Source organism: Archocentrus centrarchus, chromosome 16, assembly GCF_007364275.1.
Source record: "Archocentrus centrarchus isolate MPI-CPG fArcCen1 chromosome 16, fArcCen1, whole genome shotgun sequence".
Taxonomy (NCBI): domain Eukaryota; kingdom Metazoa; phylum Chordata; class Actinopteri; order Cichliformes; family Cichlidae; genus Archocentrus; species Archocentrus centrarchus.
In genome coordinates, this window is record NC_044361.1 from 30,834,217 (window position 1) to 30,847,226 (window position 13,010).

The following is a 13,010-nucleotide window of genomic DNA, read 5'->3' on the forward strand; positions in this document are numbered from 1 at the left end:
TAAATGGAAATTGTATACAATATATCATTTTCGGATGATAAATAACTTTTTATAATGGCCAGTGACCATGCATATAATTATAATAATGTTTTAACGCTTATAACCATAGTTATGGTTATTGTTAGGTAGCTTTTTTACACTGACTAAGAAGAGAAAATAAATTCACGACGGCCTCCGTTAAAACATTTGTGCGTACAGGTACTTTGCGGTCTGATCTAATTAGTAATTATATGTTTTATTATTACGATATCTTATTGAAACACACGTTTCAACGATCAGTCACAGACTTAACAATAACTCACTAGTTTTGGCTATGACTGCTGGTTTTAAGGCTATTACTCTCACAAAATATTATTGAAGTGCCTGACTGAAGTAGTACCTTTGGCAGAAGTGGAAGGGAAGGTTTACAAGATGATAGTGAGACCTGTTGTGATGTATGGTTTGGACATGCTGGCACTAGCAAAAAGACAGGAGGCTGAACTGGAGTTGGCAGAGTAAATTTTTCATTGGGAGTGACCAGAATGGACAGTATTAGAAAGGGACAAAGTTAGAGAGGCAATGCTGAGATGTTTTGGACATGTGCAAAGGAGGGATTGTGGATATATTGGACAAAGGATGCTGAATATGGAGATGCCAGGCACAAGAAAAAGAGGGAGGTCACAGATAAAATTTGTGGATGTAGCAAAGGAGGACATGCATTGGGTTGGTGTGACAGAGGGGGATGCTAGGGATAGAGTTAGATGAAGGGAGATGATCCACTGTGACGAACCATGAAGGAAGCAGTCAAGAGAAGAAGAAGCAGACTGGAAAAGTAACTGTCACTGGGACTAATGGGCTAATCAGTTCCTTGGTTAATGCCTATCACATTTTAAGAAATAAGTAAAATAAGATTTTACATTGTTACAATGTTTATTGAATACCTTATGGGAGGAACCAAACACAAAACTAAAACCAGTATGTGCTTATATGTCTTGCTTTCCCCCACATAAGTTTATTAAAAATTTATTATTTTTCCTCTGTTGTATTCCTCAGTTGTTTATTGTCAAATTTACAATCACTGTATTGCATTTTCCTTGACAATGTAAATATTTCAATTCAGTTCAATTTTATCTATATAGCGCCAAATCACAACGAACAGTCATCTCAAGGCGCTTTATATTGTAAAGTAAAAACCATACAAAAATTACAGAGAAAACCCAACAGTTAAAACGACCCCTTATGAGCAAGCACTTGGCAACAGTGGGAAGGAAAAACTCCCTTTTAACAGGAAGATACCTCTGGCAGAACCAGGCTCAGGGAGGGGCAGTCATCTGCTGCAACCGGTTGGGGGTGAGGAGAAAGAGACAGGACAAAAGACAAGCTGTGGAAGAGAGCCAAAGATTAATAATAACTAATGATTAAATGCAGAGTGGTGTATAAACACATAGATAGTGAAAAGTGGTAAAGAGGGTGTCTGTCTCCTGAATCCAAACTGGGAACTGGCTCTACAGAAGAGGGGCCTGAAAGCTGAAGGCTCTGCCTCCCATTCTACTCTTAGGTATCCTAGGAACCACAAGTAAGCCAGCAGTCTGAGAGCGAAGTGCTCTATTGGGGTGTCATGGTACTATGAGGTCTTTGAGATAAGGTGGGTCTGATTATTTAAGACCTTGTATGTATGAATAAGGATTTTAAATTCTTTTCTAGATTTAACAGGGAGTCAATGAAGAGAAGCCAATATGGGAGAAATCTGCTCTCTTTCTAGTCCCTGTCAGTACTCTAGCTGCAGCATTTTGAATCAGTTGAAGGCTTTTCAGGGAGCTTTTAGGACAGCCTGATAATGATGAATTACAATAGTCCAGCATGGAAGCAATAAATGCATGAATTAGCTTTTCAGCATCACAATGAGACAGGATGTTTCTCATTTTAGAGATATTGTGTAAATGCAAGAAAGCAGTCCTACATATTTGCTTAATATGTGCACTGAAAGATATATCCTGGTCAAAAATGACTCCAAGATGCCTCACAGTGTTACTGGAGGCCAAGGTAATGCCATCCAGAGTAAGTATATGGTTAGAGTTTCTAATGCCGCGTTTCCACCAGTACCTACTCAGCGTGACTGAACTTGACTCGGCACGGTTTGTAAGGTTTTCCATTAGGTCCTGGAACCAGGTACTTTTTTTTAGTGCCTACTCAGCTGGCACTCCAAGCAATCCGAGGTGATCTGAAAATGTGGCGTCAAAGAACAGCATGCTACTGATTGACTAGGGAGTGTCGTCCCTAGCTGAGTCATGAAAGCAATTCCTTCACTAGAATCAATCAGCGGGGGAGATGGAGACATGCAAACCAACACCATGGTCCAAGACGAGGTGTAGATGTTTCTGTGCTTGGTGGCAGATGAGAAGCGAGAAAGTGTATCAGGAGGTCTCTGAGCCGATTGCGGCGTTTGAGTCGCGTACAAATTACGCCAAGTTACTTCCGCCTGCATTGCTATATTGACTCCACTCACACTGAGGTGGATTGCAATTGTAATAGAAGTACAACAAAACTGTGTCGAGTCAAGTCGTGCTGAGTTAGGTACTAGTGGAAACGCGGCATAAGGTTTGTAGGGCCAAGTACAATAATTTCAGTTTTATCTGAATGTACAAGCAGGAAATTAGAGGTAATCCAAACCTTTATGTCTTTAAGAAATTCCTGCAGTTTACCTAATTGATGTGTGTCATCTGGCTTCATGGACAGATAAAGCTCGGTATCATCTGCATAAAAGTGAAAATGTATGCCATGCTTTCTAATAATACTGTCTAAAGGAAGTATGTGCAGTATAGTCAAAAGTAGTCAAAAGTTTGGATACACCTTCTAATTCAGTGGTTTTTCATTATTTAAAAATTGTCTGCATTGTAGAGTAGTACTAAAGTCATCCAAATTATGAAAAAATACATATGGTAAACAAAAAGTGTTAAATAATTCAGAATAAGTTTAATATTTTAGATTTATTTAAGTAGGCACCTCTTCCTTAGATGACAGCTTTGCACATCTTGGCATTTTCTCAGTCAGCTTTACGAAGTAGTCACCTGGAATGGCTTTCAGTTAACAGCTGTGCCTCATCAAGAGTTAATTTCTTAAATTTCTTGCCCTCTTAATGTGTTTGAGACCATCGGTTGTGTTGTGAAGAGGTAGAGTTGTATAGAGTGAATAGCCCTATTTGAGGAATGTTCTAATCTATATTATGGCAAGAACTACTCAACTAAGTAAAGAAAAACAACAGTCCATCATTACTTTAAGAAATTATGGTCAGTCAGTCCGAACTTCGAAAGTATTCTCAAGTGCAGTTGCAAAGACCATCATGATGAAATGATGATGAAACTGGCTCTCATCAGGACCGCCGCAGGAAAGGAAGACCAAGAGTTACCTCTGTTAAACAGGATAAGTTGATCAGTTACCAGCTTCAGAAACTACAAGTTAAAAGCACCCAAGATAAATGCTTCATACTGTAGATTTCAAGTAGACACATCTCAATAGCAATTGTTCAGAGAAGACTGCATGAATCTGGACTTTATGGTTGAATTGCTGCCATACAAGTGGCGAAGACGGCACTTGTATGGAAGAACAACAAGAGGAAGAAAATGGCTTGGGCCGAGGAACACAAGGAATGGACATTTCACTACGCTCAGGTAGCGAATCCCTAAAAACACACAAAGTAAATGGACTAGTTCTTATATAGCGCTTTTCTACTCAGTACTACTCAGAGCGCTAAAAGTGCTTATACAGCATGTTTACATTTACCCATGCACACCCATTCATACAAAGCACTTCCATGATTAACTAAGCTAAGTGCTTCAATTATCTAACATTCACAGAGAGCAACTTGAGGTTAGGATAGGGATCTTGCCCAAGGATACATTGGCACGCAGCCTGGAGTAGCCAGGAATTGAACCGCTGACCTTCTGATCAGTAGGTGACCTGCTCTGCCTCCTGAGCTACAGCCACCCCCCAAATTTCCCCAAAGTAAATAATGTGAATATAAATTGCAAGTGATTCAACAGAGAGTGTGCTGTGGATAAAGCACATGAAGATTACAGTATGAAATAAGTAGTTACACAATAACACCACTGTGCTATGTAACAGAAACAGGAAGTGATACAATACCACAGTGAGAATAAACTTTATAAAATAAATTTTATAAATGCCACCTGATTGTATAACATGTCCTTCTCTGAAAGAATTGCCCCAAATCTTTATAGTATAAACTTTATTTGTTGAATTTAGTGCAGGACTGTAATTTTGAACTATTAATTTTAAATGTGCATATTTTAAATTTGATCATCTTTTTTTGCTTGAGTTTTGCAAATAACTGAAAATTAAATTTGATTACAGTGATGGCTCCCAACAGTTATGAAAGCAAGATGAGCAAGAAAACAATTCTTCTACATTCTTTTTTTTTTTTGCAGTTCTCATTTTATCTTTCCTTTACAGCTGTGTGCTTTCATGCATCAGTAAAACCCCAAACTTACTCCCCTAGAGGTGGGCCGGGTTTACTTCAGTCTGAGCCAACATCACAGAAAGAGAGATTTTGATTACCAAGAATTGTAAAACCAATTCAGCTCTTTATAAATACTTTCGTTTCTAGGCGAGGAGGAACAGATACTTTTTCAGTGTTTCAGAAGTCAGGTAATCACACTAAGTAATCAATCTCAATACTGATCAAAATAATCAAGATTATTATTTTTACTGTAATTGTGCAACCCTTTTTGCTGCTGTGGTAAGAAATGCCACATACCTTCCGTTCACTGCCTGCTATCTCTTCTCCCACACAGTTATGTGTCTGCCCACTAATTTCTCACAGATTGTCTGTTATAGTAGCAAAGCTCCCCTGATGTCACCCTAAAGACGGGGCCACTTAGAATCATTACCAATCATTATTGCATAACGATTAAAAATGACAGATGAGGAAATGTACCTGTATATTGTGCTTGGAAAAAAACAGAGTCATAATAGAGCAAGTGTTACTTTTAATAAATACAAATGATGGATGAAACAGGTGTTCTAAAGCATTTCCAATGACCTTAAATTAATAAGTGGTGGTTCTGATGATCTATTTCTGTTACCCTGTGTCACTGTGAGCGCAGCAGTGCGGGCTCTGCTGCAGATGCCAGTTTTTACAATTGCAAAGACTGTTCTAGTGTCTCTTCCTAACATGTGCTCCATTCACCTCGGCACGCTGCTTGGATTCATGTGGTGACCATTGTGTGAAATTCTGCATGATGCTTTTGTGGAGTCCTGGCATTCATGTGCAGATAGGACAGGCGACCCACTGCGTCCTCTGTTCCTGCATTCTCAGGGGGCATACACTCAAAAATAAAGAAGCATGCTAACAACAAATCCTCTTTTCTATCGTGTGGTGAGCCCAAAAGTCAGCAGTTCAGTTCACGGGACACAGTATTTCATAGAGTGCTAAAGTAGTGAGGTTGGAGACATAGAGGCCAATGGCAATGAATAATCTCACTTCAATAAAGCTAACATACATTCAGACTAAACAATTTTCTTAGTCTAAATGAGTGCAGAGAGATTTATATTCATTCGAATCATCCTGGTGCACTTATTGCAAAATGCTGAAAAAGTAAAGCTCTTTGTGTCCTCTGTGTAACTAGCTCATCAAATGTTAACCACATAAATTGGTAATAACATTAAAGGTTAATACTTAACTATATACTTAATAATCTCTTATAATTAAAGTAATGCATAGGTCACATAGTAATTCCCAGGGTTTCTGCAAGCATTGTTAACATGTGGTGTTTACTTATAATTACAGTTTTAAAAGCAATAAGTTCCTTTTCATTAATGGACAGATTTTATTCCTAATCTACAGTGATGGTGTTGAACTGTTTTTACACTGCGTTCCCCTTCTTCACTACAAGCTAAAAGCTGCCATGAAACAAGCTTTTCACAAACTGTATTGCTTTTATTTTAATGTTCATCTTCCTTCACTCTCTCATGTTCAGCTGGTGATTGTTCACCATTTCTGAAATGGAGTCAAGTCGAGCGGTTCTGGGCTTGGGCACCTCATCCTCAGAGACGGCAGTACAGTTGTCTTCTGCAGAGGGCAGTCCATTGCTTGAGTCTTCTGTAGATTTTTTACATCTTCCCTTCCCACACAGCCTTTGTAGCAGCCGCAACAGAGCAAGTCTTAGCTCTCGACAGCGCAGGGCATACAGCAGTGGGTTGACTGCAGAGTTGACCAGACAGAGGGTGCTACAGAAGGCAAATGCCCTCTGTTGGGAACGGGTCAGGATCTCTGAGACATCTACTAACATGAAAGAAAGTACAGGAAGCCAGCAGCCCACCAGTATGAGCAAAATGAGGCCAAAGGTGCGAGCCAACCGGATGTCCATCCTCATGCGAGCGTGACCTTTTCCTGCTGCTCCGTGGAGGCTGGTCATTGACGATACATGGCGGTGGGCCTTCCACAGGATGAGAGAATAAGCTCCCAGAATGAGAGCCAGAAGCACCAGGATGAAGCTGGTCCAGCAGGCCAGATAGTGCTTATTGATGTAGGGAAACAAGCGCGAGCAAGGTGGATTAAGGCCTGTGGGACACCTCCAGCCCATCAGAGGCAAGAAGGAGAGAAAGATGGTTACACTCCAAAGAATCAGAAGGCTCAGCAGAGCTCTGTGGCGTGTCAGCAGCACCTTGTAGCTGGAGGCCCGGTGGATGCAAAGGTAGCGGTCCAGAGCAGTCAGCAGTAAACTCCCCACTGAACTGGTGAAGGCCATGGTGACACCGCCCAACTTGAAGAGATAGGCAGTCGGGCCATCGTCGTGACGAAAGAGGTGAAAGTGTAGGAAGCTTGTGGTGAAGAAACAACTGGCAAAGACATCAGCCAGAGCAAGGCTGCCAATGAACAGATAGGACGGCCGCTTTCGCAAGGTGACTGTGGAGGCAATCACCGCCAGCACAAGAGCATTTTCCAGCAGTGTGATAGGGCCTGCCAGGAAACAGATGGAGCCAATGGCTGTCTCCTCTGCTTTAGACAGGACCATGTAGCATGTCAGATTCCAAAAGGACTCATTATCTAGGAGAAAAACACAATCAGCACCATGACAAATCTTAGTTGGCCAGTCAACTGTACATACAGATGTCGTTTTTTCATACAACCCAGTACTGAATTTTACCATTTATGGAAGGCTGCATACCTGTTGGTGATGAGCCATTGCCTTTGGTTTGTGCAGGTTCTACAGAAGTAGGAGCTGTGCACTCTGCCATTCCAGCTGTAACGTTCTGGTCTACTGCCTACTCTATAATTAGGAAATGAAGCACAAAAAAATGTGTAACAAATATTGGTTATAGATGAAGCACAAATGTATCTGCAGAATTTGATCTGAATATAGGATCATAAGATTTAAAAAAAAAAAAAAAGATTTAATTCACATCTTTATGTGATAAGAATCCTTCACCTTGACGTTTGTCACACTAGGTGGACGAGACAGGTCATTTCCCGTGGAGAAACAAATAAAACAGAAAATGCGATTACGTTTCATCTCGTTGTCAACATTGATCCTGGAGCTTAAAGGGAATGTCAGCGTCTCTGAGTCATGACAGAGAGTCATTTAGAGGTCAAGACAAACAGATCATCACAGTATCAGCTGATGATGTTACTGGAGGGATAGTCGCCCGGTAGAGCATGGTTTGAAGTGAGCCATAAAACATGGATTTTTACTGAGGGCTGAATTTATTTTAAAATACCAAGAGATTCATTCTTGTGCTTCTTATGTAAAAAGAGAAAGACAGTTTTTTCATCGTGATGTGTTCACTGTTACTCTGAAAATCCTGCTACTATATCCCTGAAACATTTAACTTTAGTATTAATGTCATGTACAAATATGCACATCTCATAAATATTTAAACCTCTAGAGGAATACTCTGTGCTATGAAAATATATTTTCTTTGTTACAAAGCTTTTACTTTATTTGTTTCTTTGTTTTTGTGTGTGTGTGTGTGTGTGTGTGTGTGTGTGTATGCGCGTGTGTTAAATATTTCCAAGCTGTGGTTGTGCTCTCACTGTACAGGTGCCCATGTTACTGCCCCCTTGTGGAATCAGAGGGGATGGTATTTACTCATTTAATGGGTGAAGGTCACAGTTGAGTTAAAACAATCCCCCCCCCCCCCTGTGAAGTGCGTTGCCTGTATGCAATCAGTAGATTTAAAGAATGTGTGGAAAGCTGATGTGAAAACACTTGATTGAAGCAAATTATCTTGTGATGAACTGAATGGACTGCCTTTTTGTTTGCACAGAGTGGCTTAAGATTTTTTTTTTCTTTTTTTGTGGCGGGTAGCAGCATGACTACAAAGGGTATAATCAAAATGTTCTTAAAGCAAAGCAGCTGATAAACACTAAGAAAGGATATAAATAAAGTTATGTGGCATTGTTCCATTTATACCATTGTTATTCTGTTCCCACTGTTTCTGTTTTTCAACGCCTTATGAAGTCTATAAAAAATGCATATGTAAGAGATGAAAGGAAATAAGTCTTGAGAAAGATACTTATTGACTTGAGGGAAAATAATTCTCAGTTCAGCGAAGGGCCATATTGGTGCATGTACTGTGGATATTACACCACCTAAGGCTTTCATTCATTATAGTGAAAATTTTGAGTGACAGCTCTGTTAAGACAACCAGTCATCCTTACAGGTAGTGCAGTGGCACTGCGGGATACCCGAATCTTATCATTAACGTGCACACTGACAGCCATTTTAGCAACACTGTGGCTAACACGTACAGTGAAATATGGTGTTGCAATAAACCCTTGAGTCACTTCTGCATCCTGCCACCCTGTTTCAACATATTATGAACCCTTCAGGCAAAATAAAAAAATTTAAATAAAACCACTACTTGAAATCGTTCTTTTTGTATTTAATGTAGGAAACAGATGCATAATTAAAATAGGTTAAAAGTAGCAGATCAGCTCTCTACATGTTAGATTAGAAACACTGCAGAAAACATTTTTTTTTCTTTCAATTTCATACTTTCAAATTTCCACTTCAAAGCAAATTACAAAATTATTGCTGTATATACGTGGATTTTTCTACTATGTTCAATAAGGTTTTAAGAACTCACCTTATCTTCTTGCTTGACAAACTGTGAAAAGATCTGATTTCCTGCCTCTCAGCCACAGATCTGAAGCAGCATGACAGCACAGACCAACAGACCTGACTACTGGGAAAGTGTGCCTGTGAAGGGAGAAGATAAGGAGGTAGCTAAGAGGGGGCGGGAGTCGGAGATGAAATAAAAACCAAGCCCACTTTTTGATAGATTATTCACTCTCTGTAACAAATTTCAACAGATTTTTTTTTTTTTTTTTTTTTTTGCTCGTATGTTTTTCACCTAATATTTTCATACATAGAAACAGAGATCTACAGCAGTGATCACACACTTCTGTGGCGGAAAGCATTTAGGTGCAAGATTGGATCTAAGTTATCAAGTGTGAAAAGCATGCTGATATTAAAAAACAAAAAGCAGGAAATACATCATAACCACATTAGGGTTTGCAGGCTATTACTCAAACACTGAGAGCTTTTCGATGGTACTTAAATAACCTAATAATGGGACAGAAGTCCCGTTATTAGGTTATTTAACATTATTTTTTTAACAAACTATGCTACCTAAGGTCAAGAATGAACCGTTCTAGTCAGATTATTCTATATTATTCCTATATGAGCAGCAATTGTTTTCCTTCCACCTCTTTTTCTCATTACCTTCCACTCATCTTCATTTGACAGACAGTATCTTCTAAATGCAGTGCACATCCTGTCCCTGCAGGATCACTTAATGCTATATTCATAGCACATTGCTTGAGGGATTAGAGGAACACCTTGTTGCTTTTTATAGAAGTGACAGAACTGCAGATATTTCCTTGTGTTTCTTGTTAGTCCTGCAGCCTGTCCAGGGTGTACCCCACCTTTTGCCCCATGACACTTCATTCTGGTGTTTGTACATTACAGTGGACAATTTAATTATCTGCTTTATCTTGGTGCTGCATAAATTTGACAGCCTGTTTGGTTTTTGTCATAATTCACCATCATATTCATCCTAATGTGAGTCCCTCTGTTTTGCCAGCACTTCAAGTGCTCAGTTGAGCATTTTGAAGTTGAGCTAATCAAATAGTTACTCTGCGGAGTAATAGCATTGACTCACTTGGCTCGAAAGCCTTCTATGCCAGTCATTTCTGACAGATCTCTACATACAGTGTATCACAAAAATGAGTACACCCCTCACATTTCTGCAGATATTTAAGTATATCTTTTCATGGACAACACTGACAAAATGACACTTTGACCCAATGAAAAGTAGTCTGTGTGCAGCTTATATAACAGTGTAAATTTATTCTTCCCTCAAAATAACTCAATATACAGCCATTAATGTCTAAACCAGCAGCAACAAAAGTGAGTACACCCCTAAGAGACTACACCCGTAAATGTCCAAATTGAGCACTGCTTGTCATTTGCCCTCCAAAATGTCATGTGACTCGTTAGTGTTACTAGGTCTCAGGTGTGCATAGGGAGCAGGTGTGTTCAGTTTTGTAGCACAGCTCTCGCACTCTCTCATACTGGTCACTGAAAGCTCCAACACGGCACCTCATGGCAAAGAACTCTCTGAGGATCTTAAAAGACAAATTGTTGCTCTACATGAAGACTGTTATATAAGCTGCACACAGACTACTTTACACTGTGTCACAGTGTCATTTTGTCAGTGCTGTCCCATCAAAAGATATACTTAAATATATGCAGACATGTGAGGGGTGTACTCACTTTTGTGATACACTGTAAGTGGACGAGTCAGTGTGTAATACTGGATGCAGTACATAGGGGGCAATACTATGCAACCCTGATTCAGTAGACAATATGAGTGAGTCAGTAACCTGACCAGGAGCATAACACTGAAGGTGATGGGTTAAAAGTTTGTTTAGTTGATTATTCTTTAGACATACAAACTCGCCAAGCTGTGCGCTCAGCAAGGAGGTCATTTAATTTAGATTGAGTCCCTCGTGGTAAAAATAGGGTACATTAGTTCGACAACAATTTAATCAGGTCTCTTAATCACATACCTGAGGCAATCTGAAATAAATTAGCAACCTATTTTAGCATTTTGAGAAAATTATTCTCAATAACACAGAGTCAGTAACTGGGACTGACAAATATAACAAATATATTGGATTACGTGACAAGAAAGGAGTTACTATTCAACTGCATGTTTATTTAAAAAAACAAAAATGTCTTGCAGAAAGGCTGCAATATCTGCTGCACGGGCTCTGTCTTCTCCTCCTGCGACCTGATGAATTCAGCAGGCCAGAAAGCAGGAAATGTGATTAGGAGCAGGCAGCACAGCTTCAATAAGATCTCTACTCGCTCTCTGTCTGCCCAGGTGCAGCATACACACAACAGACAACAGGACAGACTAAAAGCTGAAATGTTCAATTATCTGTTGAATTACTGTTACGCAATCCATTTTTAGAAATTGCCCTGGACACAAACATCAGGGCCAGTTCTGCTGCTTCAGACGGATTTGGATTAAATCCATTAATCAAATTTCCGTTCCTCATTTCCAGATTGCCAGACCCTCGGGGAGCAGTATCAGTTCACTGACATGAAAAACACAGGAAAAAATGATCAGGCAAAAATCAAATTACTTGGAAGCTTAATTCTTCAGTAATGCCTAATTATTTACTTTGTTTTTGTTAAATGAAAGTCCTGACTTCTAAATATGGAAATTAAATGCACAAAATGAAAACTACAAATGTACACAAATAAATCTAAATCTCAGACTCAAATATCTTTCAATTACCATCATCGTGAAAAACATCTTACATTTGCTGTTCCCATTTGCCGCTTATCACACACAGCTGTTATTAAGCTCTGTTTCAGCATTACAGTGTTAGGGACTTGAGGTGAAGAAGAGAGAGTAGGCAGGGTGGAGTGGGTGGAGACGAGTGTCAGGGGTGATTTGTGACAGAAGGATAGCTGCAAGACTGAAAGGGAAGGATATCAAGATTGTAGTGAGACCTGCTATGATGTCTGGTTTGGAGACAGTGGCACTAACAAAAAGACAGGAGGCCGAGCTCGAGGAGGGAGAGCTGAAGATGGTAAGATTTTCATTTGGAGCGACCAGGATATCAGAGGGACAGCTCAGGTTGAGCGATTTGGAGACAAAGTTAGAGAGGCAAGGCTGAGATGGTTTGGACATGTGCAGAGGAGGGATAGCGGATATAAACAGTAGGAACACAGAGAAGATTCATGGATGTAGGGAAGGGCGACATGCAGAGGGTTGGTATGTTAGAGATAGGATGAGATGAAGGTAGATGATCCGCCGTGGCAAACCTAAAAGGAGCAGCTGAAAGAAGAAGAAGAGGACTTAGCTACATTTTTGGACAATGATACAATTTAGTAATTTTTCCACTGTTTGTCTCTGTGTGTCTGGAAGTTATGGACTTCACTAAATGCTGTGTTTGTTGCTATCTGGTTTATTCTGCCTTTTTTTTTTTTTTTTTCCCCACACTGATAATGGCCTCCTTCACTAGCATCAACATCTCTTTGGGCCTCATATAGTGAAAGCTTCAATGAAAGGAAACTTCAATATTTGGAATCAACTCCAGGTCTTTTTATCTGCTTAATTCATCATGAAATAATGAGAGAACAGGCTTACCCGGCCATGAAGCTATTTAACACTTGATTTTCCATTTACTTTGGAGGCTCTGAAAATGGGGGAGTGTGTATAAAAATGGCTGTAGTTCCTAAACACAAACCTCTTAAATCAATCCCATTTTGATTGCTTGATTGGAAATTCACTGTGTTGTGTACAGCAGCAAAATTACCCCAAAAAAGTGTCATTGTCCAAAAAATTTGGGAACTGTATATTTATTGTAATAATTGAGTTGGATTTTTGCTGCAAAGCATAAATGAATTGGGGCTGTTATTTCAAGGATATCAATTTGAAAATACAGAAGGTTAACAATTAAGGGATCATTCACATTTTCCAAAGCGTAC

General features: G+C 39.6%; 1 protein-coding gene across 1 annotated transcript; it reads right to left on the bottom strand.

The window, feature by feature from the left end:
* Nucleotides 1-4,977: 4,977 nt before the first annotated feature.
* LOC115794839 (cannabinoid receptor 2-like) lies at nt 4,978-9,158 on the bottom strand. The gene is made up of 3 exons (XM_030750503.1): nt 9,088-9,158; nt 7,167-7,268; nt 4,978-7,045 (listed from the first exon to the last, which is right to left on the bottom strand). The coding sequence occupies exons 2-3, from the start codon at nt 7,234-7,236 to the stop codon at nt 5,958-5,960; spliced, it is 1,158 nt and encodes a 385-aa protein (XP_030606363.1). The 5' UTR covers nt 7,237-7,268; nt 9,088-9,158; the 3' UTR covers nt 4,978-5,957.
* Between the last annotated feature and the right edge of the window lie 3,852 nt (nt 9,159-13,010).

Bases quoted from the DNA above. Each gene is read 5' to 3' on its own strand.
- LOC115794839 (XM_030750503.1), bottom strand. From the start codon at position 7,236: ATGGCAGAGTGCACAGCTCCTACTTCTGTAGAACCTGCACAAACCAAA. The intron at 7,046-7,166 runs GTATGCAGCCTT...TTTTTCTCCTAG, and splicing joins CAATGGCTCATCACCAACAG to ATAATGAGTCCTTTTGGAAT.